Raw genomic sequence first — 24,972 nt, forward strand, 5'->3', positions numbered from 1 at the left:
GCCGAGAGATTAGCATATGCCAAAAGGGCTACCCTGTGGTGACGGCGGTCCAATGGGGAGAAGCAACACTGAGGCAGGGCTGGCTTCTGAGCAATCAGGGGCCGGCGAGTATCATCATAACATTCAACTGGATGGATAGTTCTCGCAAACCCACTTATTTTTCCGTCCTAGCCTGCGGTTAGTTCCAACGTTTTGCAGACGACTGTTATTTCTAGATGGGGGACAGGGGTACCGCGTACCAAATCGAGCTACGGGGAGCCCAAGGCTAGTAGCAAGACTAAGTGGATATTCATCAGCCCCATACTCCGTCTACTGCTAGCCTGTATAGCAGGCCGAACACATCAGTAGTGGTGACTGTGATGAGTGTGACGGGACAGGTTGGGGGCGACCGCCATTGGTACTGAGGCGTTTTACAGCCACGATGATGTCAATGCCAATGGGCCGATTCGGCAATAAGCGAACAGAAAAGGAGGTGGAATGACACCTCGGCGGTCCCAAGATGGTTCCAGTAGCGATTCCCAATAGGGGGGTTGCGCGAGAGCACTACGGAGGGTAGATCGACTGTATACTATACTACAGTAGAGCCAGTGAAAGCGGCTGTGGCGACGCGGGGACTGTTTGGGTCCTTGTTGTTCCTTCTTTTGTTCCTGAAGTTTGCCGGCGATCTCAAAGACAAGACCCATTATTTTGGCAAGGCCCGCTGGAACTCCGGACGGAGTTCCAGCGGGGGAATTGAGCGGACAGCGCTGCATCGAGCACGAAATGAAGCAATAAGGTTCACTTGGTCGATTGTGTTGGTTCAGTCCGCCCCCACTCGGCCCCGGACGTCGCCGGCGATGTGATGCGATGCGATGTGATGTCTATGATCTGGTTCGTTTTATTTTTAATTTCTAATTAGAGGCGGTTTTGGGACTGTGCGGTGGTACGCTGTGTACGCTGTATCCCCCTTTCTGGCCATGTGTCATCGTCAATCGTCAGTCGCGTAGGCCGCCCGTCGTTCGTACGGGAGTGCCAGCCAGGCGGTCGGAAATAGCGCCGTCTAATGCCAAGTACTAGTAAACGTAAATGTAGTTTGCAAAGCGCATATCGATAGTCCTGCTGCCCTGGTCGATCGCGCTGCGTTTATCGGCGAGTAAAGCCCATAACTAAACCTCCACTACTCCATCGAGGCGACCAGGAAGGCCCGGCCACCAGGCCGCATGGCCGCCTGATCACCACACTACTCATGCATGCTTGGACTACCCGCAAAAATGGAGATCTGTACGAACGATAAACGCTTTGCGCTCTCGTCGTGTTGATGCCGACTGCCAGGCAGCCATACCGATCGATAGCGATGATGCGAACAGGAAAGAGAAGGACCGACGGTCACCGACCAGCCAGGGTCATGTGAACACGAGCACAATACCTCAAGCCCGATTGGGAAGCCAGCGGCTGCCGCGATGATTGGCTGGCGCCGGTCGATCGGCCCATTTTTGGCTGCGCACTAAATGACCGCATTCAGTAGGGCAGTCACGTGCACTCGGGGCTCGTACAAGTCGCGTATGGACTACGTAGATAGTTCTATCCGTAAACTAAGTAGTATATTCTGTGTTGAGTACAGAGTGCTCCATACGATAGTATCTTGTCAACTCGTTACAGAGTACCAGTATCCGATATAAAAATATACTTAACAGTACCTAGTATCTGCGTCTATTCTTAGTACTATATAGTACCAGTACTATGACCAATCATCGGCCGTCTCAGTGCCCCGTACACGGGAACCGTTGGAAAAGCAGCAATTGCGGGTCCAAACAACGTGCTTTCCCCTGTCTTCCTCTATACGTACTACTATTGACTAATACTACCTCTATCCTCTTATTATTGTTGTGGTTGTGTTGTTATCGTCATGTTGCCTATGCCATGTTTCAACGATCTGCTTCGATCTCCTGGCTGACATCATGATGATGACCACCACCGGCTTGTCCGTTACGCAACCTCACGCTCGCCCTCCCCGGCCAATGAACCTCGGAAGGGCCGGCTTTGTCATCATGGAAAATGCCCATGACCAGCGTACACATAGACGTACTTGATGGCAGTACGTTGCTTCCGGTGATCAAGAATGGTCATATCTGCTACGTAGTGTTCGGCTCTGACTTGGCGTAACGTCATCGTCTGTTCAGCTTCAATTTCCACCAAAACAAACACAATGCAATAATGGATGTCCCTATCTGATATCTCACCATATTCACTGCTTCGCTGGTTATGTCATGTCAGAGTATCATCTACTATGCCCCAAACAGGTGATGTTCGGGAATGTCTTGGAAGCTCTGTAACCCTGCGTGGATAACGACAAGAATTTTTCCCTTCAGGAACACGTCAGAACCCTAAGAAGGGTCTGGCCGAGGTTAGTAAGCTTTTTTTTCGCCCTTGTATGATTTAATCTTAATATTATTATTCTTACGTTGCAACCGATTTTTGATTATTTGTTTTGTTTTTTTTATTTTTATTCTGGCTGACGGCTCGTACATGTAGCAAACAAGTTTAACTGTCTCTCATTAATAAAATCGACCTACATATAGCGTAGGGGCTAAGCTAGATGCCAACCGTGGCCTCCTAGTTTCATTATCGTCATTTCTATTCTAATATTATTGCCACGTATTCGTATCCGTGAAAAGCAATGTCCGTAAATGAAATTGAAAAAAAAGCAAAAATTCTCGATAAAAATTTCTCAACAGCCTCGCTGCTATTTCAGTCTAGTGCTACCCCAGGCACCGTAGTGACTGAGTAGCACTGCTAAGTCACCAGGTGTCCGATCTCTACACCGACTGCATCAACTGAAATAATGCGGCCCGAGGTGGTGGGAATGGGGGCCAGGAACAATGCGTTAGCCCTGCCGCTAATATGGCTAGCATTGATCTTCTATAATTATCACGGCCTAACCAGTCAGCCCATTTTGTTCAGGGTAAAGAGTCACCGAAAAGAATCATGCAGCATGGCAAGCTGTCATGGCGTGTCAAGTAATCAAACCAGCGAAGCAGAGAGAGAGAAAGGGGCATTCGGATACCTCGCGGCGCGAACTCACCGCCATAATCAAGACCGAGTCCGACAAGACAGAGCGGATATCTAATTTAAAACGTCCGTGTCGGAGACCGTTACAGATCATCGGAATAAGATGTTCTTCTGCAAGCTTACAGCTTACAGGCTACCAGTCGCCGACGGTGTCCTCCCGACGCAACTCCGCTTCAATCGCTCGTTTTCGCTCTTGTGCTGCAGCCGCCACGTTGTCCTTGAACAAGACATCCATATCCTCCAGTGTCCTTCCCTTCGTCTCCGGCACGAATAGGACTGTCCATATGCCCGACAGAACACAGAAGACCGCGAAGAAGACATAAGCGCCGAACCCGGTGTTTTGCACTAGAGGTGGTGTGATCAACCCCTGAAGCGGTCAATGTTTCGGAGCGCACGAATTATTATTCTCTGAAAGATCTGATGTTGTAGCTTACAATGATAAAGTTATTAAGCCAATTCGAGCACGTCGACAACGCAACCCCTTTAGCTCGCAGCACAAACGGGAATATTTCTATAATTTTGTTAGACCACAGGCGTTTCGTATCATAACAGGATTCTGGAATAGAAAGGTTCGTACCAGACGGCACCGCCCAAGCGACAGGACCCCATGATGCACCAAAAAAGAACATGTACACGAACAAAAACGCCACGCTTGTCCAGCCCGGTCCCCGATGACTCGGCCAGTCTTTGTCGTATAATCCGACCAAAACGGCGATGATGATGTGAGAGATTGCCATTAAGGCCGAGCCCGTCATTAACAGCGCTCGCCGCCCGAATTTATCCATCGTCCACACACTAGTAGACACCCCGACGAGCTGCGTGATGTTCAGAACTCCAGACAGTGCTAATTGCATATCGTAGTCTACGCCCATGCTGGCAAACAGGGTCGGCGAATAGTATATCAAAGCGTTGATGCCAACAAACTGCAGGAGTTAAAAATTGGTACGGGTGAGGAAAGTGCCAAAAGGGCGTACCTGCTGGAAAAACATCAAGCCTATTCCAACCCAAGTCCGCTTCCTATATCCGCTTCTGAAACAATCTATCCAAGAATGAATCTCCAGCATAATCCCATTCCAGCGACCACCATTCTGTAGCTGCGGATGCCGCTGTGCACGCAGTTCTCGTTCGAAGCGGTGCTCGGCCACAATCTCGAAGAACTCGTGACGCACCCGTTTGTCGGTCCAATGGAGAGAGCGAAGCCTGGCCAGGTTCTCGAGAGCCTCCGCATGTCTGTTTTTCGAAACCAGCCAGCGCGGCGAGAACGGAAGTGCGGTGACGCCGATCAGGAGAACAAAGGCTGGAAACATTTGCAGGAAGAACGGGAGTCGCCAGGCCCAGTGACCAGTGATCGACCTCGTCCCGTATGTGATCCAGTAAGCAATCACAATCCCCAAGACAATCGACAGCTCCTCCATCACGAGCAACGCGCCGCGGATTTCCGGTGGACTAATCTCTGAGATGTATAGTGGAACCACCATACTCAGCATCCCGATCCCAATACCCCCGATCAGTCTTGCGACAGTCAGCATTGCATAGTTTGCTGCTGCTGTTTGCAGAATCGAGCCGAGCGTGAAGATGAAAACGGCCAGAACAATCGAATGTCTACGTGAGATCCGATCCGCAATCCATCCTTGGTTCAACGCGCCCAAAAAAGCTCCTAGCTCGATCATTGCCGTCAAGAACCCCTTCCAGAAGCCGGCTCCAGATGCAGTCAAGGCAATCCGAGGAAACTTATCGATAAATTGCGGCATAACCAAGGTTACTGATATCACACCTTGGTCGTATCCAAAAAGAAAGCCGCCTAGCGTAGCACATGCAGTGCACAAGACAACATGCGGATCATGAAGGAGGCCTCGAACCCCAGTTTGGCAATATGGTTCTCGATCATAGACCTGCGGTGTGGGTCGCGATAACCCAGTTAACAAGAATGGTCCTATGGTCTTTGACTCATGGGTACCCGATGTTTTCTTTGCTTCCATCTTTAACAGCGGAATCTCGAGACTTGCCTGTGGTACAACCCGCGGGCATTGGAGCGGAAGGAGACATGCCTTATTATAATAATATACTAACATATCTGTGAGATGTCGGGGGATTCAATCTCAGGTGCGAATTCGCCAGCCACCATAATGTGATTCGTCATGTCTGTGAGGGGTTTGCATTTGTGAAGATCGTCGCTGTAAAAGCAATTATCAACTGCAGTGTCAACCAATAGAGGCGGCGTCACAGCACACCCGAGATCTCGCTAGTCATTTGATGGGCACGGGGGTACCGAGATGTGGAGAGGAATGCTTATTGATCCGGTTTTGCACGAAATGCATCGATTAATATCTGCAACTTTCTTCGCCGGGATGGACGTGGTCGACCAGGAGCCGTAACAATAGGAGCGGTTACCCCACCACCACGCTCGATTATAGTGTGCCGTACAGTGTAACTACTAACTTGACTATCCTGCAGAACACCTATCAATTATTACTCAAAGCTTTACTTATTTTCTATATTAGATGCATGTTTTACAAAAATTATTTTATTATGCTAATAACGCAATTCTTATGTGTATTAGTGTTTTGTGCGTCTGTAAAATACTAGTTCATTTACTACAGTAAGGCGACAAAAGTTGAATATAGCACCACAGAAAATGTGTGAGATATAGGAGCCGTCCTTGTATTGATACTAATAATATTTCAACCTTTTGCATTAGCTATGAGCGGCCCTCTAAGAACTCTAGATTTAATCTAATATAAATTAGTGTAAATGCAAATTGAAAGGCAGAAGCTCGTAATACTATATTCACACAATTGTCAAATTACTGTACTACTCTCTATCAGAATAGTATTAGATACTTTAAATGTCAATTAATTCGAAATATGATATTAGCTTAACTTAGATACCTAAGTTTCACTGAAGTCCAAAGACTCATGGTTGTCCTACCATACTCAAAACTCTCTGTATGGATCTAATATCCAAATCCATCTCTGACCGTAATTGCACAAGATCATTCAACCTCATTTGAAGAGTGTCTTTTCCATCAATAGATCTATTGTCCTCATACTCGGATACATGATCAAACCCGTCATAATTTATATCTTCGCCTTTATCAGTCGTCCGTATATTTTCAGCGTCATCTTCGGATGGCAAGACTTCATCCCGATGAACTCGTTTTTGGTGTAACATAAGATTGTATCGCCTATTAAAGCCTTCTTTGTGTCGATCACATGAACGTATGGGACAAGTATATGTTTGGGGACTATGAAGTTCACGCAGGTGTCGGTCTAGTAGGCCCTTGCTACGGAATGTTTTTTCTTTGCAAGACGGATATCGACAAATATGTTCTTGTTCAATAGTAGAGTTTGTTCTGTTTGGGAGCGAGCCTGACGGTGGTTGTTGTTGTTCTGGGGAGGAAAATGGTTGCATGGACGCAGTCGCATATGAGATATCCATTTCTTGGTTTTCTGGTGGAATCATCTCTGTATTTTGAGACATCATATATGATGCCAAAGATGTATCAGTTTCTTGAAAACTAGACCACGAGATAAAGGCTTCATGTTAGTGGTTTCGAGAGTGCATTTAAAGGACACATAAAATTTACCCTTGACGAAATTCGATTTCTCTGCATGCTGAAGTTATGTGATCAGGGTGTCCAGGACTGTGAGATGGCTCCATTACTATTTAAATATGTCAGCGTAACAGAATATAAAACTTATCCTATATCTCTCAATGTGATATTAAAAGGAAGCAAAGATTCTAGATAATATTTATAAGACCATATCACAGCCAGCTGAGAGGTTTGAGGTACGCCATAGCATAAAAGTAATAAAAGAAGCACATACATTCTGCAAACCAGGATTCAGGGATTGGGCTTCGAAGTATTTCGGCAAGATCAGACACATCCAGATTTTCAATGTCATGGGATGGTATGTTTTGGGTCGAAGTATCAAGTTCATACGGCCCTAGATTAACCTAGTTAGTGTACGGTCTCAAGAATAATCGCCAGAGCATACAAGAGAACCGACATTCAAGATCTTGTTCTCCAGAAAAGCAGCATTGACCATTGTAACTGTTACTGAGAGAAGAAAATTTAGCATCCATCTGGGCTGATATCGTGAGTAGGGGACTTGAAATTGACATTTACCTTAAGTGGAGCGTCTGAAGTTGGCTTTATAAGGTCCAAAGTAGGGGTAGTGCTGAAAATCGTGGTGTTGAAAATCATGATGTTGAAAATAGTGGTGTTAAAACTCGTGATACTGAAAATCGTGGTGTTTAATTATTGTGGGCCCGCAGGGTCCAATCATTGTGGTGTTAAAAATCGTCGTGGTGAAAATCGTCGTGGTGAAAATCGTAGTGTTTAAGTATTGTGGATCATGGTATTTATTGTGTTGTCCAATCATTGTGATGTTTAAGTTATCATGGTGTTTAAATATTATGGATCCACTCATTATGGTGTTTTATCGTGTTATCCAATCAATATGACGTTTGAGTATCGTGGTGTTTAAGTATTGTGGATCCCCACAATGGTATCTATCGTGTTGTCCAATCATTATGACGTTTGATGTGGTGTTTAAATCTTTCGGACCCACTCATTGGGGTGTTTATGGTTTTTAATGTGATGTTGATGTATCTAGTTTGTTTTTTTTCAATCTGTTCGCCGCACAGTATACCCGTACAATTAGGCAAAGTATCGCGTAGATGCCTGGGCAAAATGGGACAAACGGGGCAAATGGGGCAGGTGTTTTCAAATCCGAAGACAGCGGATGTAGCGCACACTGGGCAAAGCAGGGCAAAGTAAGAAAAGAAGGCGGTAACACAGACAGTATTATTAATATGATGTATATTTTTGGTAGATTGACACGTCATCGGACTTTCTTAGCCGGCCCTTGTAGTAACTTGTTTCTGAGGATCAGTTTCCAGACATTGGTCCTCATAGTTAAGTCTAACAACATCAAAATAGCCCATGCATTTATCGATCGTGTCGTGTAGTTCGTAATACTAGTAAATTAACGATACAAATCATGATGAGTATAGAAAATGCCTTGATAGGAATGCTGATATTGCATTATATCACATACTGCTAACCTGAAGCAGAAGAAAGGTTGGCCACACATGAGCGCTAGATCTTGCACGTCGTTAAAATAAGTGTCTAGCATGATATTCCTGTGATTAGTCTGATAAATCGCCTGGCAGCCTTCGCTCTTTGAATATACTCTCAGACGTCCTCCCCATCCCCATAACATCGAGTCGACAGGCACTGTACATAGCTTGGAATATATTTAAGTCAGATTGAAGGGAATGGATCTGTAAGTATATAGGCTCAGCTAGGCTATGGAGAAGTCTGAGATCAAAAATAAATAATAGCAAAATCTGGCATGAGATATTAGGGTAAGCTCGATCAGAAGACAACAACTGAAGTCAGGTGCAAGAATGGCGGGGCAACCCTGGTGATAACGGCAAGCTCTTTATCGGGCAGAAGATCCCGATCCCGTGATCTGACGGTCGGGCGCTTTCCGCTGAACGGATGACTGTTTACATTCAGGTAATCCTCAGTTTAAGACGTTAGTGGAGGTTTTGTTTTGATCAAAGCCTCTATTATACGTCGGAATATTGTCTACCTTTGTTATCGCACTGGTAAGTCTGCGCGTCCACATACTCGGATCCGCGAGATGAGCTTGAAAGAGGAACTGACGATGCTGCTAGGAGTGCAAATTCCTAACCCTCGCCAACAAACTCGACGAACTCGCACAGCAGTGAAATGAGTACTTCATTTTTCGAGGACCTCTGGTCCAGCATCTTCACTCCCGGCCCGACTCCCACTTTACTTGTGGCTACAAATGCTACATTTGCGGCACTCCAATTAGTGCTTTTCATACTCCTCATCGCGACATACAGCGTTCACTTCGTGGCGCTTTCGTGCATCAGCGGGGCGCTTTGGTGGTCTATAAACTGGTTTGCGAAGGAGGTTCGAGAGGTCCAGGCCCAGCAAAAACAAGAGGCAGAAGAGCAGCAGAAGAAGCTTGCTGAGAACAGCGACGATTCAGCCGAGACAGACAATAATGATTCGGATACTGAGACCGAAACTGGAGGTGTGTCTAAAACTAGACGGCGAAAGGTGAACCAGCTGTCGAAAGAGGCCAGTACTACGGCTGCGACTGCGGTTGAATCAGAAGACTCGGAGGGTAACGTGCTCAGGAAACGAGAGAGCAGAGGCGAAAACTCCGGGTACGCCAGCACCGATAGCGAATGGGAAAAGGTAGATAAGGACAAGTCGTCATGATTTGGCTTGTGAAGGAGGCTCTTTACCATGTGAAATCTGGGCTATGTTCAAGAAGGAAGTTCAAGAATTCTATTTGCTCCTGCAGATCTTAAACATTCATAAAGTTATACCCCTCTCGCCCTCAATTGATATCATTTTGATGTGTTTTGGAATGTTGATTCGATTACGAGCTTGGTTATGATCGCTGTTTTGGTTACACTGTCATAAGGCCGATTTGGGCCATTAAATATCTCTCGCAAATAACGCAGTAATGACAAGCACAAATGATTTAAAAAATGTTGTACCTGAATCTATCGTGAAGTCTTGATCGATTGCAGTAAAAGATAAATATTTGCACGTGACTACGCGACCATCCCCGGCGCCCTTGTCCGAAAAGGGAACAGATACCTGCACAAAGACATCTCATAGTCTCTCCAGATCCTCTGCTACCAAGACATGAGAATGGAAGAGTGAATATAAATACGGTAGAAATAACAAGAATGCCACTGGCGACGGTAAGATCAGGAGCAACATGTTCAACGATGCGTCTCTTGCGGCCAGTCGCAAGCGCGTCTTCAATTCTGTATTCGCGCCTGTCTCACTGAAAGAAGATACACCAACGCCCGTGGTGACGCCAGCTTTTCCATCGACTGCGCCTGGTCAGCCATTTGGATCAGTGCAATCACAAACAAGTCGCCCTGCCCCGTTGCATAATAGCCAGAGTTGGCAAACAGGTAGCTTTGAAAGCAACACAACGCATACTGAACTCGGCGAGCCGGTTCCAGAGGCGATTAAATGGAATCGTGCATGGCATGCAGCAACGCTTTTTCTCAGTTTTCCCGATCGTGGGGCTCAAGAACTGTCGGACCTGGACAACAGAACAAGTTTTTCACCACAACGACAAGAGCCCCCGCTGGAAACATCTCAGGCGTTGGCTTATCTGTTATCACCGCCATTTCGCAGCAAAGCCCAAAGCCAAGGACTCAAATCGTATGACCTTATGCAATGGTATGAAAATGAAATGCGGCGCCATTTCCTGGAGAATTTTCGGGCTAAACTTATAGCTGTACGTATCACCTTGTGGATTGTTGGATGTAGCTAACACCGTCGAAGCTGTTGGAAGCAACGGCAGATGAAGATTCTTTGCCCAAGACCGTGCACTATCTGGGATATGTACACAACATGTATTACACACCATTCTCACAATATATAGTGCCGAATTTAGAGGAGGCAGATCGAGGTCCTGCCGCTTCTAAGCTTCATGAAGTCTTTCGGGCAATTGTTGCATATTCTCTTCCGTTCACCCAGGTATCCACGCTTTTGGAAAAGGTTTTGACAGATAGTGTGGCTGTTATATTGGGAATCGCGGATGTGAGATATGAACGAACGGCGCGTGTTGGAGAACACCAAGAGGATACTATGGAAGTCGACACTGAGGTTCCTGCCTCCTATCATACGTGGAGAAACGAACCATCACACTGGGCTCGCGAGCAAATAATGATGGCTGATGAAACCAATCCACGCAGAAATGCAGTTAAAAGCAAACTTTTGACATTACTACGGCTTATGCATGATGTGGGCCTTGGGGGAGATCGAGCACAGCGAGTCTTCGCTCTGGTTATGAACAACATGTTGACTGAATTCATCACATGTACCTACACGCGCGAGTGGGATTCGCCGTCTTTGGTCGATCAACACTTGCGGCTATGGACGCAGAATATTTTTGCCAGACTGGTTGTCGAAGTGCTAAACATCTTGCAACCGCCGAAGCGACGCGACCTTTCTTCGAATGTTCCTTTTGCCGACGTTGCAAGGTGGCAAGAGATTGCTATCGCTCGTCTGGGGGCTCTACGTACAAGCGAGCTATTTGACGTGATTGTGGAATGGGATTCGAGCAGTGGAGCAATTGAAGATCTCAAGCAGTATGCCACACATCCTGCATCACGATACTCGGTAACCACTGCTTTCATTGGTATGCTCAATCAACGTTTATTACATCCGGGTGCTTCTACCGTTCAAATACTACAACTGTATATCTCGATAATACGGGCGTTCAGCCTCTTGGACCCTAAGGGGGTCCTTCTCGACCGAATAGCTCGGCCGATTCGGAAGTATTTAAGAGATCGTGACGATACAATCAAGGTAATTGTCGGAGGACTACTGTCAGAACCTCCAGAGCATGGAACGGGGGTCAATTCAGGATCTGGCGAGACGCTGGCTGAACTGTCAACAGAATTGAGTAATGCTCACCAACGCACACTCCAGAATGATTCCAACGAGTTGGATTGGGACGACATGCACTGGATGCCGGACCCTATCGATGCAGCTGCAGATTACAAAAAGTCCAAAGGGTCGGATGTTATCGGTAGTCTGATTAGTCTTTTCGAATCCAAAGAAGCGTTTGTGAAGGAGCTTCAGGACATGCTATCCGAACAATTACTCAAGAAGAAGGTAGACTTTGATCAGGAATTATCAGTGCTGGAACTATTGAAAGTGCGTTTTGGAGACGGTGCATTGCAGGCCTGCGAAGTCATGCATCGGGATGTGTTTGACTCGAAACGCGTCGATAAAGCGATCCGGAAGGACCTAGGCTTGAGCAGCGAGCAGCAGAAGACAGCGCCTTCGAAATTCGAAGGGCCGGAGCTCCACGCCAAAATCCTTTCGCGCTTTTTTTGGCCGGCTATTCAGGACCAGCCGTTCAAGGTGCCTCCCGAAATATCTTCCTTGCAGCAAAGATACTCCACAGGATTCGAATCACTCAAACAGTCCCGAAAACTCACCTGGCTCAATGGGCTGGGTCAAGTCACCGTCGAGTTGGATCTTGAGGATCGGGTGTTTACCGACGAAGTAACGACTTGGCAAGCCACCGTGATCTATGCCTTCAACTCCGATCCACCAGCTACTACAGATACCCCTGTCACGAAAACGGTGACCGAACTCTCCGAGGCATTGGATATGCCTGCTTCCTTGGTCCGCAGCGCTTGTCTATTCTGGGTCAGCAAGCGTATCCTCACTGAGTCTCAACGTGACACCTTTTCCGTGCTAGAGAGACTACCCAGCGACGAAGAGCGAGCAACAGGCGGCCGCGACGAGCAGGAGATGGCAGGCCCATCTGCCACCGAAGCGGACGCCGCCGCAGCAGCCGATGCAGCGGCGGCAGTGGCAGCGAAGGAGACTGCCCACGCAGCAGCGATGGAAAAGATGAATCTCTACTGGCAGTTCATCATGGGGATGCTGACTAACCAGGGAGCCATGCCGCTGCAGCGCATCATCATGATGTTGAAAATCACAGTGCCTGGCGGATTCCCTTTTGGCAATGAGGAGCTTAGAGAGTTTCTTGCGGGGATGGTCGCGCAAGGGAAACTTGAAATTGTGGGCGGAGGTAGCTATAAGCTTGTGCGGTGAGACTACTTCTAAGTCAATTGATAGTATGTATGTAATAGGAGAACCTTGCATTGGTTGGTGTTACCTGTATATTCAGGCAGAGGCTTCATTATTATTATAAAACAAGGATCTGTGAATTCCCAGATCCGGTTTACCGTATCATGGAGCTGATATAGTGTCCTCTCATTTAACTCTCTGTTGAATATATACATGGTTTGAAAATTAGTCCATTACTCTGCTCTCTGCCAGGAATACAACCCATCCTCACCCGTTAGGACAAGGTCCCTAAACCACCCCCGTGTATCGACGACTCGTTGATACTCACGCTCCGAATCAAAGGGCTGCTTATTTATTTCTTTATACAAACGAGGGAGAACCAGCGACGTATATGGACCCATAAGACCCAATTCGAAGCTTTGACGGGCTTCAGCAGTTGTCATTAGATCCTTCCGTACTTGTGTAGAGAGTAAAGCTGACGAAGGGAACGACGATTGACAGTCGCGGCTGATGAATATGTCAAGGAAAATACTCCGATCAGTGACCAGCCCACTTATGTTGTCGCTGAATAGCCAGGGGTAGACGCAAAGTGAAGGAAGTGGGACGATTGTGCCTGGAAAGTCGAGAATGCCGGTGATATTCAGATCATCGTCGACCTTGCCAAATCATTAAATTTGATTCCTCTTAGGAAGATTTGTATCGAAATATTGAAACGTACCAGAATATTCTGAATTGTAAGATCATTATGGTTAATCACAAAAGGCCCATTCGCAAACTCCGGAACGACAAAATGCTCTGCAAGCTCCGCCAGAAGCTCATAATCAGCAACTGTTTCGTCTCTGTCTTCTTCTTCGTCAGGATCCCCCAGTGCATATTTGCGATTGAGTTCTGCGATGGCATTGTACCATTCCAATACAGACGAGAATGGACCTTTGTGTTGCGGACTGAGCTTATTGTATGCTATGGCCTTGTATTGCGGATAGGCAGTGGCGTTGGTCTCTGTATATGGAGCTACAAAGAATTCTCCGTCTGGATTTTCTCGCAAGGAGCCGATTTTATCGAATTTTAGAGATGCTGGCGAAGAATTCAGCAAAGTAGCAAACATAGAACTAGCTAACTTTTGTAGGAACCAACACTCACCTAACTGCAAGATGATATCTGTCAATTGCGTATGAATTTTTGTTACCAAACGTAGTTCCTCCTCACTAGGCTCGAAATCTGTACGTTCTAAAGTAGGTAATGCATGACCAGAAAGTCGTTCCATAAGTATGTATGTGGCTTTGACTTTATTTTCTGGAGCAGATTGTACATCGTACGCATATACTTTAGGCACAGGCATAGTGCTATTCTTTTTGATGTATTTCAAAGTCGCAGCATATGAGACAGACATCTCTTCTGGTTGATAGCAGTTATACGGAAGGGGTATGCGTGCAACCCAAACGATCCCGTCCGAGAAATTTAGCTCGTAAACAACATTGAATCCTGTTATGAATGTGCAAAATGTGTTAGACAGTGGATAAATATTTTTTCATATAGGCCATATTCGGTACCTCCAATTGTATGATTGCCCAAAGAGCAGGAGATCCCATTTCGAGAGCGGGAGGCAGTAGCACAGAGCTCATCCAGGCGGATGGTCTCAACAAACCTGTCGAATTCAGATTCAGGTGTATGGTCTTCACTCATCGTATTTGTAGCTTGGATATGGCAGTATAGCGACGCTGTAGAAATCTGAAATGTGTAAAAGTTTTCAACTCGTTCAAACTTCGTGGATTTGTTCACATCAATAGCTGGACGTTAATAAATATATTGATGGGCACGGCAAAAACAAAGAAGTATGGTGACAAGCGTGGGATCCGTTCCCATATCTTTTCGGGCCAGCATATTAGTCTTTCTGAAGCTGGGTATGATAATTATTAGTACTAAATTCACCGTGAATGAACCTTTAGGTGTTGGATTTTAATGACATGTTACGTCCAATTGAAGCCCAATAAGCGCTGCACAGAGCTGATTACAAATAAGTATATTAGACCAATTAGGAATTGATAAGTATCAGTATGAGGGGTAATGCCCTTACATTTCCTCCGTTCAACATATCAAGGCGATCCTCATATTAATGGTCTTTAGAAAGCAGCATTGTCGCGGAGATTAAGGGATCATAATCTCGCCGCTAGATCTCGTAGTTTGCCTTCTGCCATAAGTGATAAACTTGTGTCTTGTTACTGCCCTTTGCCTCAGGAATATCACGAAGATCGCGGTAGATTTCTGACGGAGTCTTCCCTGACACGCGCGAGTTGATCAGTTCTTGGACCACTGGCGATAGTTGGAAGTCTTCATATGGTGTGTACCACTCATGGTAATTATATGTGGGGTTTTGATTGGTTTCCATATGTTTGAAGCAAATCCCTCTTGCTTTCCAGATGATCTCACTCAGATTCTGCATTTCCGCGTTAATATCAGACCTGGGATACCTATCGAAGTTGATATTTCTCCCATCACTGTAGGTATCACCAAATACGCGTTAGGAATCAAAATTACATATAGTATACTAGGCCCCTATTCAAAGTGGCAGCTTCCCGCTGGGCTATAGGTGAAAATGATGCCGTAAAAGGCCTCATAGCGGTCATTTTCAGCATTGATTTCACAGGTGCTCATCTTCTGTCAGAAAAAAAATATTCAATACACAATACCACTAGAATCCTTACTAAGTAAGGGTTGCGCCCTTTTAGTATGGTGGTTAAAAGTTCTACGCCTTTTGTATAATATGTAATATCCCATCTCTCCTGATCTATGCTCATTGGCCTGCAAGGATAACCGCCAATTGGAGGGATTAGACTTGGTTGACGCACGATCAACCAGTCAGCGCCCGTTAGTCCGTACATCTTTTGCAGGTCACTGAGTTGTCAAATGCGGACCCATGTAGTTATTTACTATTTATGTTTACTGGTTAGTTATTATTACTATCAACTATTGGCCATTGCCACCGGCTGAGCAAGGGTACACGACTTGATCACGTTGTGACAATGAAATTGATTCCACAATACGCGGAATAATGACACAAGACACTAACTTCTGGCCGAAGACACGCGACTCAGCAAAGAGTGTCGCCAGGGGGCCATAATCGCCCAGCCTGCATCACATCGCCGTCAGCCCCTGTGGCCTTGTCGCTCAGCCTTGCATGAGATTAACATTAAATCCGTTATTAAGTATTGAATAGTATTAATCATAGGGGCTATGGAATGAATGATGGTAATGGTGACGGCAATGAGTCAGTGGCGTGCGTGGTCTGACCGGGATCTACGCTTGCCCAGCTTATCGCTCTATCGTAATTGTATTGTATCTGGCGTTATCACGGGACCCGCTCCTACTCCGCATCCAGTATCAATCATCTCACCCTCCCAACAGCCACCGCGCCGCCTGATCTCCCAACACTTTCTGTTTATACTGTTGTTCTGTAAAGTTATATCGCACAATTCGACATTCCTCCAGTCGCCGTGTTTCTGTTTGCGGCTGGAGAGAGCTGGACTGACCACTGCCCTCTTCCCCATCCATCTCTCCGACTCCTCTCACTGAGCTTATCGCTATCGTGCCCGAAACCAGCCATCACCAGCCATCACCAGCATGGCCTTTCGTCTGCCCACGCAGGCGCCCCCGCGTCGCCAGGCGTCCTATTCAACGCCAGAACGCCCCTCGCTCAAGATCCAGCCGCCAGAGCAATCTCACGCCGATGTTGTTGATGACGACGCCAAAGAATGGGTCTTGTTCTCCCCCTCCCAGGCCGCTTCCACTGCCCGCACCCGCTCTGATTCCACCGAACGCACTGCTCGCACAGCTGGTCTGTCGCGACTGAGTGACTTTGGATCGTTCAATGCTGTAACTACGAACCAGGGCACAGACGATAACGCTTCTTCGGAAGACGTCCTCGATGACGAAGAAGAGGAAGAGGAGGAAGATGCTACAGAGTTGGATAGCCTCGATGAAGGACTCCGCGATTTCCGCGAATCCAACCTGCCAGATAAAAGTAATCCAGTGCTGCCCACACACGACGGTCTAGGATCATTCCATGCATCCGGACAGTTGGCTCAGGATCGCTTATGGCAGTTCGAGCAGTATAACCCGCACCGCCAAGCAGATGCTACTCATACACGGCGTTCTAGCGTCCAGAAACATCTCGAAACTGTGGATGAGCAAGAGTCGAAGGCTGATCGAGAGCGATGGCAGCGTATTGAAAAATGGAGGACGGAGCAGAGCAGGATACTGTTGCAAGAAATCGAGCGGGAGACCAAACGTCGCCAGCGTCGTAATAGTCGTGGTACATCATCCCACATGACGGAAACGCTGGATAGTATTTCAGAAACCAACCAGGCTGATTTATCGACGTCGTCGTCGACGGATACTTCGGTTCAGGGTGATTCGCCGGAAGAATCGTTCTGGAAGCGTATTACTCGCAAGGTCATCCGTGATTTGATTGGCATAAATGACTCTATTCTCTCTGTGATTCTTGGCGAGTCGCTGGTAGAGGATGCTGATTTGACTCAATTTGCAGAGAGCAAGGGACAGGCAAATGCTCATGGCATTGAAGATGCGATCAGAGATGTTCCCATCACGTCATCAAGCGATGATAACATGTGGCAGGAGAAACTCATCCAGCGAATTGCCCGCGAATTAGGCATTCTGGTCAACCAGATCTGGGAACATCCAGGAGCATTTAGCACATATCTCCGTGTAGAAAACCCCTCTGACTTCTACGCGGGCATTCCCGTTAAACCATCGGAATCAACATCACAGTCTACAAGATCTCTACAGACCCAACCAGACGAAAGCAATATACTATCTACAACATCCCCTCACTTTACCCCAACATTAAAGGACCCCGTCACAGCTGAGCACGCCGCACAATGGGGAATCGAGGATGATGAGATCGGTGCAAACCACAGCAGAGGCCCACATGAGCCGCTCTCCGACTCGGCATATTTGAACCAGGAATACGCATACTGGGAACGCGACCTGGACATAGCAATGGTCTTCAGATATCTTAAGAACCGATTCCGCAAAACCGACACTGGAAACAACACCACCACCCGATCCATGCACAGAGAGCAGCAGGACGCATCCAGCCGCGCGGCGGTGATCCGTCAACACCACCCACTGGTTGCTCGTGCACATGCGCGGTCTCAAGCGCGCCAGTCTTCGCTCCGTACCCAGTTCCATGCAGCGGGCATCCCAACGCCGGCATCCCCAATCTCTCGCCATCGCTTCCGTCGACCCAGTTCGAGCTGTGCCAGCCAGAGCACCAGGGTCTCCGCAAAGCGACTAGGCAGTGGCTCGAGTCGCCATTACTGGGATATCGGCGGCAGTGTTGGCAGCGGCAGCGCAGCTGTCTCTGTCGGCGGACCTACCGGCGTTGGAACGTGGGGAGAAGCATAATAATATTAATACGTGTCGTCGCACAGTGGACAAAGTTGCATACCAATATACCAATCACAACTGGAGTGGCGTTTATATATTATACAGCAAGGGGTTTGGGAGAGACGAGATATATGAGAAACTGATAGATGTTATGATTGCCTATTTTTTATTTATTCTGGAATTGCGTTGCTTTGCTTGTTTTCGTTTGCGGGCTTTTCTGATGGGAATGTTTGTTGAATGGTTGCTCTGCATGTATACACCCAGAACATCTCATGTATGCCCACACGGGCTGGATATTTATCAATAGCTAATGGTCTTTGCTCATGGTATTAAGGAGGATACTGCATGGCTGGTATTAAGGAGAATATATTCCACTTCAATTCAAATTCTTCACGATCAACTACATGAATACAGTTACACGCAATTCAAGTAATGAAGGATGTTTTTGAGTAGTAATTCAGACGACCTTGATTGTTTCAGATACATACAAGCTGTCGAGACGATCCGAACCATAGTAACTCCAATGGGGTAATGGGAGGGTATGAAAAAGTGTGTGCAACGTAAATCAATTCCTGACTAAACTTAAAAACTTAAAATTTTAAAATTAAGCCTGGGAAACATTCTCATAAGCCTCTGGGAAGCGCTTAATGTTCTCCTCGACACTTCCGTGGTGGCGGTGGAATTGCACGTAGGCACCATCGATCTTGACACGGCCCTCCTGGCGCAGACGAACATACTCCTCGCGGCGCAGAGGCGTGAAGCCCCAGTTCTTGGAGACAATGATCTTTTGGCGACCGGGGAACTTGTACATGGAGCGGCGCAGGGCTTCGACAGCGATGGGGCGATTGGCGTCACGGGTACGGACAGACAGCAAAATCTGACCAATGTTCACGCGGGCAACGGAGCCGTTGGGCTTGCCAAAGGCACCACGCATACCGGTTTGGAGACGATCGGCTCCGGCACACGACAACATCTTGTTGATACGCACAACGTGGAAGGGGTGGGCGCGCACACGCAGGTGGAAACCTTCCTTTCCGGCCATCTTGACGAGGTACCTATTTTATAATCATTAACCCACTGATTCGATATGAGATGTATAATGTGGTGAGTATGAAGCATACTTGTTGGCAGAAATACGGGCAGCTTCGAGGGCCTCAGAGGTCAACTGTTCGTATTCGTTGGAGACCATGTGCACACATGTTGGGAAGTCGTCGACGTTGGCCCTCTTGCGTCCGAGATCGAAGATACGGATCTTAGGGTCAGGGACACCACGGTTGAAGCGGGACTTGGGGTAGGGCTAGAAGCGAGATATACGTTAGTATAAAATCCATGATAAACTCATGTTCATCCTGACGACACGAGTGCATTTCGCTGGCCGTGACGAGACTGCCTAATCAAGCCCCCACAACCTCGATCCGACACTCAAATTATCGACCGAATTTCATCGACCGGAACGCACCTTGTTCTTGCAGTAGCGGTAGCAGCGAGCGGGACGACGGGCCATCTTGAAAGCTGGAAATGGGCGATAACTGCACTTCCTGCGAACGGGGGTTTTTTGACGGGTTGGGTTGGCGAGATGGACGGAGTCGAAAGTCCTTTAAAGTCGCCTGGCACTGCGACCTTCTCCCGGGTTGATTTCCAAGCATCGGCGCTAGTGGCATTCTCTGTGGCAAAGCCCTAAGCCCTAAGCGACTCCCGGCTGTTCTTCCGCTCGGCTTAATAATCTACCCGTGTTGAATCATTATGATTCATCCATGCCCCTAGTATAACTATTAGATATTTAAGTATTTCGAACATGAGCAACACATCCTGATATGAAGTATGGGCAATCTGATGAATCTGTTAATGGCATCTTTATCTTGGATTCTGGTATCTGCGGAGCATATTGAGCAGTGCTTCTACGTAACTTGCAGTGGATTCGGTAATGATAAAACTACAGATATTTATCAATGGTAAATGCGAAATGCGGCATACTCTTCGCAACAATGACCATTCATCATTATTTGGTACTAAGTGTTAATATTTGCCATCAACTATGAATCTTTGTAGTTAAGAGTCATTGAGAAAACCGGAGGAATTTTAATCCGAGACTGTCTCTCGTCTCCTTTGGGACTAGTGCTCTACTGAACACAGCAGTGTGCCAGAACATGATCATGATGAGCCACGGTGCAAACATTTAGTAGTTTTGACCAGCTATTCCAGGAGACTGCAATTATAGACCGAAGAACAGGTGGTGGCGGCCTCCCGTTATTGTTAGAACAATGGATGTGGTGTGTATTGGCCTACAGATTCAGGTAGTAATGTTGATGTGCATTGTCCCCATATCAGAATGGCTATTAATACGAATTAACAAAGGAGCATCAACTGGCCCCTACGCGTTTCATAACATTTGCATTTATGACCAGCAGCCCTATATCGGTGTATCCACTATGTAGCGATTTGATCGGTACTACGATTCAACTGCAATTAGACAGAAACCCGATATCTGTTTACAACAAAGCCGTATACCAAACGTAACTTGGTTATTATGAAACAATAGTTGCCTACCATGAAACAGCAAATAATTGATAACCTAAGTACTAACTAATGTTACTGCCAAGTGAGGGATGATAGCTGGCTTCTGTTGAGCCCGTGCGTGGATCTGGCATGGTGACGGACTAACCTTATTGATAACATACGCTTGCAGTTGCTCCGCCTAGTCATCGCTGTTTAGGGACCCTCCCTCCAGCAACCCGCATAAAATTATCTGGCCCCTGCTTCGTCACCCTTCCATTCAGTCCCCCTTGGTTTGTTTTTATCGCCTATGCTTTGTTCTCTGCATATCTGCTTCTTTGCCGACCGATTAACTCCGTGCGACTGGTTGATTCCGAACGAGATCGCCCCCGACCCAACTATATACCTCGCTTTCTACCCATCAGGTTACCGTGACGATCGCGTTGACGGCGACTGATTATCGAAATCAAGATTCCATACACATACCCTTGGAGCATTTGCTCCTAAAGCATCTCCATGTCTGCAAACCCCAAAAAACCAGCCGGCAACAATGGCGCCACGGGGCCCAGCAAATCAACTGCTGAACGGCCAGTCATCGACACCCGCGCGGCAGCCAAATCTCCTAACGGCCTTCATCGAACCCCTTCAGGGCGTGCGTCCCCTGTTTCCGCCCGTGCTGCCGCTCGCAAGCCAGGGAGGTCAAATCTGAGCGTTTCCAGTGTACCCAAGATGGCGAATACCGATACCTCCGACGACGAGGCACGGGCCCAAAATGCCGCCCTTATAGATGATCTGAAGGAACAATTACAAAAGGCAGAGACAGCCTCGGAACAGTATCGGAAACAACTCGGTGTATTACAAATGCGGTTAGATGAGGCGGTTGCTGAGCAAGCAAAGCTTGAAGACCAGGCGCACGAGAAAGAGAGTAAGATTGAAACCTTGACCACGGAGATCCGTGACCATGCACGCCAGCTGCGTGATCTAGAACAAGCGCACGACCAGGACAGAACCGCAATGCTGCAAGATAAAGAACAACAAGCAAGCAGGGTAGAGGAACTACAGGGTACGATTCAGCGACTGAAGGAAACAATTGCGCAGAAGGATATCAGGGTCAACACTGACAGTGATAAGGATATTTCGAGATCATGTATGCACCTGTCTTCATCCTCATCCTGTCAGTCCTTGCTAATCCTTACTCACAGCCAGCTTTCGCAATCGTCCTTCTCCAGACAATGTTGATAATGGGCAATTTGCCCCTTCGTCGCAACTCGAGCGTAGCCCTTCCAGAAATAACGCTAAACTTTTGCTGCAAAAAGACAAAGTCATCGAGTCGTTGAGACTGGAGCTCGCAGAGTCTCAAATCAAGCTAGTTGAAATGGAGAACAGGGGCGGTGGTCGACAGCAGGAGCTGGAACGAGAGCTCTTGGAGGCAAGAATGGCCAACGCTCGCCTTATGGAGGACAATGAAAGCTACCAGCTTCTACTTAGCGAGAAAACTCTGAATGGCGATTTTACAAAGGGCGATTTCCTGCATGACCACCCCCCCGCGGCATCCCAAACTCTGAGCGGCTCACTCGCAGATGAGCTTGAGTCAGTAGGCGAGGGAAACCAATCAGATACACGTAAACTAGAGGGGGAAGTCAAGGCTCTCAAGGATCAAAACAAAGCCCTTACTCTATATATCGAGCGAATTATTGGACGACTCTTGCAGCACGAAGGTTTTGAGAAAATTTTGGATAAGAACGACACCCCTCTATCAGACTCAGCCGGCGGACCTAAGATCGACAAAGATTTGCCGCCTCCACCACCGGAGAAAGATACGCCTTCGCTTCTTGACCGTGCCAGGTCTGTGGTGACTGGCCAAGCCAATCGGCCACATCCAAAGCCTCGGCCGATGAGTGTCATGCCACCACCGACCTCAGCTCCATCTGCGCATGAAAATCCGAATACAGCCCCGAGTATCCCTCTTGGACGCTCCCAATCAGTCCGTACTGGGCATCGAAGGTCTCGTTCTGATCAAATGGGCGACGGCGTTGCGGCGGCTGCAGTCGTTGGACAAATGTACAGCGGCCTTTCGGGAGCACGTAGTCCATCTGGCGGGCCTTTGAGCCCAACTACTATGGGACCAGGATCTCGACACAGTGGATTCTTCGGCTCTAACTACATTTCTAGTGGAACCGGACGTACTCCTTCTCAAGGCAGTCAGCCGGACCGCAAGAGATTAAGCAGCTCTGACAGCATGTCCAGCGATGCCAACGCCGAGGTCAACTCTCTGGGAGCTACATCTACCCCTCCCAGCCGATCTAGCAGCAGCATGAACAACTATACTGGCGCTGTCATGACGCAAAACAGACTACGACCTTTGCGACTTGTTCGCGAAAATCAGGAACTAGAAAATGGGTCCTCCCAAGACGACGAGGCAGCGAACAAGCGAGCAAACAGAGCTAGTTGGATATCGTGGTTCAACCGTCCACCTCCCACGTCAGCTCCAGAGGAGAATCCCAAGCCATGATAGCGTTCTAATGCGTATCTGATTATGACTTTTGATCTTTCTTTGGTATCCTTTTAATTCTCTGTGTAGTTCTTGAGACGTGTTCCAAAGGACACTGGACTTTCTTATTTCTGCCCACGTCGCGCTTGGATTTTCATGCTCAATACCCACAACTCTGATCAGAATAGTTTGCTGCACTGCCTTATGACGTTTTCTCCCTGGTGATATATGATATTTACACGATTCAGGGCGGGTTTGCCTGGCGCATGATCTTTTGCATATTGATATGAAATCTAGATAGTAACCTAACTCTTCCACCATGTATTATCGAATAAATTTATTATTGACAATCAATCCATTACCCAAGAACAAAATACACAGCATTAGTATTCCTGTCCTTCAGTGTCTGTTAAGGTACCAGCTGAGCAGCCAATCATGAGCGGCTAACCATGTATTAAGCGGAGGGTGTAAGCGGCCACGGATGCGGGAAACCAGACAGCTCTCAACAACACTCCCTTTCTCGCAACAAGCGGCATTCAAATCAATCACCATGCCTGGCTCCATGTCCCTTTTCACCGTCAATGCGGTGCTGATTATGTCCACGGAGGACAACTCCCGCATCTACGCCAAATACTTCTCCCCTCCCCATCCTCCGGCCGGCGTCTCCCCCTCCGCGACCGACTATCCTGGCGCCAATCCCTACCCTACCGTGAAGGAGCAAAAGGCCTTTGAGACAGGGCTTATGGAAAAGACAAACAAGCAGAGCAATGACGTGATTCTGTACGATAACCGAGTGGTGGTGTTCAAAGTCGAGAGCGATGTTATGCTCTACGTAGTCGGCAGTGGGGACGAAAACGAGGTTTTGCTGTACAACGTTGTGCTATCTCTACGCGATGCCTTGGGGATATTATTCAAGTGCGTTTATATAATAAAACATTTATGTACCGTTGAAATTATTTGGTGTGTTGCTAACACAGATGTTTTTCCGACAGAGGAGCCACAGATAAACGCACCATTATTGAAAACTACGACCTCGTCACCCTCGCCATCGACGAAATTATTGACGACGGCATCATCCTTGAGACAGACCCCGTCCTCATCGCTTCCCGTGTCAGCCGTGCTCCTGCCGCTGATGCCCCGAACATGAAGAACATTGATCTTTCAGAACAAGGCCTCCTCAACGCATGGGAGTTTGGAAGACGTAAACTTGCGGAGCAATTACGACAGGGACTATGAAATTTCTCTTTGTTCGCTTCTCTTTATGTTTATATTTTTCTCGAATTGGAGTCTGCATTTTTGAGTTTTATATCAACTTCTAGAAACGTGCCTCTGTTCATACCTTTTGTTTGTATTGGGAATAAAAATCTGGGATAGGCGTGTTCCTTTTTATATGATTAATGATTGCGACTGCTCATGGACTGCTAGTTCATTGTTCAACACCAAGACATCATTTTTACTCCGGATTTACAACTCTTTTAGTATTTATATACTCTTTGAACCGATACGCTTAGAATACGGGTATTGCAGTTACCTCTTGTTCGCCTTGCAGTATTCTTATGTATTTTGAGCTATAACCGCTACTAAAATACCAAAATTTACATAAAGATAACTTCTAGATGTCAACATTGAAGTTTCAATGTTCTAATGTCCTGGTACCTTGAATCATCGATGATTGATTGCTTTTATATATTGATAACAAGTAATATATAGATTCATGAGTCATGACAACATTGAAAGTACGATCCTAAACGACGGCTTTAACAGTATCCGTATATAAGTACAATAAATAGCTACAGTTATGCGAAGACCGAAAGGGTTTGTTGAATGTTATAGCGAAAGGGAACACATGTCTTTATTCTGGATGCAGACGGAATCAGCATACAAAGTCTACGGGAGCCCCGCATACGTC

The 24,972-nt window shown here is 47.1% G+C and overlaps 9 protein-coding genes across 9 annotated transcripts; 5 read left to right on the forward strand and 4 right to left on the reverse strand.

Annotated features, from left to right (window-relative positions):
• Positions 1-3,181: 3,181 nt before the first annotated feature.
• BGW36DRAFT_285607 (putative MFS monosaccharide transporter) lies at positions 3,182-5,027 on the reverse strand (the record flags this gene model as incomplete). Its single annotated transcript, XM_046210335.1, has 4 exons — positions 3,182-3,415; positions 3,483-3,559; positions 3,626-3,971; positions 4,023-5,027. 4 exons carry the CDS (start codon positions 5,025-5,027, stop codon positions 3,182-3,184), a joined length of 1,662 nt encoding a protein of 553 aa, XP_046077451.1.
• A 919-nt stretch (positions 5,028-5,946) lies between these two features.
• On the reverse strand, positions 5,947-6,710 carry BGW36DRAFT_366244 (uncharacterized protein; the record flags this gene model as incomplete). Its single annotated transcript, XM_046214728.1, has 2 exons — positions 5,947-6,565; positions 6,635-6,710. Coding segments are annotated over 2 exons (680 nt in total), but the record flags the coding sequence as incomplete, so codon positions are not given.
• A 1,827-nt stretch (positions 6,711-8,537) lies between these two features.
• Positions 8,538-9,583, forward strand: BGW36DRAFT_331795 (ER protein Pkr1-domain-containing protein). The gene is made up of 2 exons (XM_046212838.1): positions 8,538-8,667; positions 8,737-9,583. The coding sequence occupies exon 2, from the start codon at positions 8,792-8,794 to the stop codon at positions 9,311-9,313; it is 522 nt and encodes a 173-aa protein (XP_046077453.1). The 5' UTR covers positions 8,538-8,667; positions 8,737-8,791; the 3' UTR covers positions 9,314-9,583.
• Positions 9,584-9,714: 131 nt separating this feature from the next.
• Positions 9,715-12,802, forward strand: BGW36DRAFT_2344 (putative anaphase-promoting complex subunit ApcB). The gene is made up of 2 exons (XM_046210009.1): positions 9,715-10,358; positions 10,406-12,802. Exons 1-2 carry the CDS (start codon positions 9,825-9,827, stop codon positions 12,695-12,697), a joined length of 2,826 nt encoding a protein of 941 aa, XP_046077454.1. The 5' UTR covers positions 9,715-9,824; the 3' UTR covers positions 12,698-12,802.
• A 104-nt stretch (positions 12,803-12,906) lies between these two features.
• Positions 12,907-14,356, reverse strand: BGW36DRAFT_421425 (uncharacterized protein; the record flags this gene model as incomplete). The annotated part of the gene is made up of 4 exons (XM_046219566.1): positions 12,907-13,329; positions 13,392-13,747; positions 13,814-14,155; positions 14,224-14,356. 4 exons carry the CDS (start codon positions 14,354-14,356, stop codon positions 12,907-12,909), a joined length of 1,254 nt encoding a protein of 417 aa, XP_046077455.1.
• Positions 14,357-15,925: 1,569 nt separating this feature from the next.
• BGW36DRAFT_366253 (uncharacterized protein) lies at positions 15,926-18,453 on the forward strand. The gene has a single exon (XM_046214729.1). The coding sequence runs from the start codon at positions 16,292-16,294 to the stop codon at positions 18,095-18,097; it is 1,806 nt and encodes a 601-aa protein (XP_046077456.1). The 5' UTR covers positions 15,926-16,291; the 3' UTR covers positions 18,098-18,453.
• Positions 18,454-19,788, reverse strand: BGW36DRAFT_366256 (60S ribosomal protein L10). Its single transcript, XM_046214730.1, has 3 exons — positions 19,539-19,788; positions 19,201-19,376; positions 18,454-19,134 (listed from the first exon to the last, which is right to left on the reverse strand). The coding sequence occupies exons 1-3, from the start codon at positions 19,581-19,583 to the stop codon at positions 18,684-18,686; spliced, it is 672 nt and encodes a 223-aa protein (XP_046077457.1). The 5' UTR covers positions 19,584-19,788; the 3' UTR covers positions 18,454-18,683.
• A 1,300-nt stretch (positions 19,789-21,088) lies between these two features.
• On the forward strand, positions 21,089-23,084 carry BGW36DRAFT_421428 (uncharacterized protein; the record flags this gene model as incomplete). Its single annotated transcript, XM_046219567.1, has 2 exons — positions 21,089-21,719; positions 21,775-23,084. 2 exons carry the CDS (start codon positions 21,089-21,091, stop codon positions 23,082-23,084), a joined length of 1,941 nt encoding a protein of 646 aa, XP_046077458.1.
• A 475-nt stretch (positions 23,085-23,559) lies between these two features.
• Positions 23,560-24,668, forward strand: BGW36DRAFT_456414 (putative coatomer subunit zeta). Its single transcript, XM_046221923.1, has 2 exons — positions 23,560-23,978; positions 24,056-24,668. The coding sequence occupies exons 1-2, from the start codon at positions 23,614-23,616 to the stop codon at positions 24,297-24,299; spliced, it is 609 nt and encodes a 202-aa protein (XP_046077459.1). The 5' UTR covers positions 23,560-23,613; the 3' UTR covers positions 24,300-24,668.
• The last annotated feature ends 304 nt before the right edge of the window (positions 24,669-24,972 follow it).

Source organism: Talaromyces proteolyticus, assembly GCF_021365285.1.
Source record: "Talaromyces proteolyticus strain PMI_201 chromosome Unknown BGW36scaffold_1, whole genome shotgun sequence".
In the NCBI taxonomy this organism is placed as follows: Eukaryota; Fungi; Ascomycota; class Eurotiomycetes; order Eurotiales; family Trichocomaceae; genus Talaromyces; species Talaromyces proteolyticus.

Excerpts from the sequence above, each read along its gene's own strand:
- BGW36DRAFT_331795 (XM_046212838.1), top strand. The coding sequence starts at position 8,792 with ATGAGTACTTCATTTTTCGAGGACCTCTGGTCCAGCATCTTCACTCCC.
- BGW36DRAFT_2344 (XM_046210009.1), top strand. The coding sequence starts at position 9,825 with ATGTTCAACGATGCGTCTCTTGCGGCCAGTCGCAAGCGCGTCTTCAAT. Across the intron at positions 10,359-10,405 it reads TTCGGGCTAAACTTATAGCT|CTGTTGGAAGCAACGGCAGA; the intron begins GTACGTATCACC and ends ACACCGTCGAAG.
- BGW36DRAFT_366253 (XM_046214729.1), top strand. The coding sequence starts at position 16,292 with ATGGCCTTTCGTCTGCCCACGCAGGCGCCCCCGCGTCGCCAGGCGTCC.
- BGW36DRAFT_366256 (XM_046214730.1), bottom strand. The coding sequence starts at position 19,583 with ATGGCCCGTCGTCCCGCTCGCTGCTACCGCTACTGCAAGAACAAG. Across the intron at positions 19,377-19,538 it reads ACCGCTACTGCAAGAACAAG|CCCTACCCCAAGTCCCGCTT; the intron begins GTGCGTTCCGGT and ends TCTCGCTTCTAG. Across the intron at positions 19,135-19,200 it reads GCCCGTATTTCTGCCAACAA|GTACCTCGTCAAGATGGCCG; the intron begins GTATGCTTCATA and ends ATTATAAAATAG.
- BGW36DRAFT_456414 (XM_046221923.1), top strand. The coding sequence starts at position 23,614 with ATGCCTGGCTCCATGTCCCTTTTCACCGTCAATGCGGTGCTGATTATG. Across the intron at positions 23,979-24,055 it reads GCCTTGGGGATATTATTCAA|AGGAGCCACAGATAAACGCA; the intron begins GTGCGTTTATAT and ends TTTTTCCGACAG.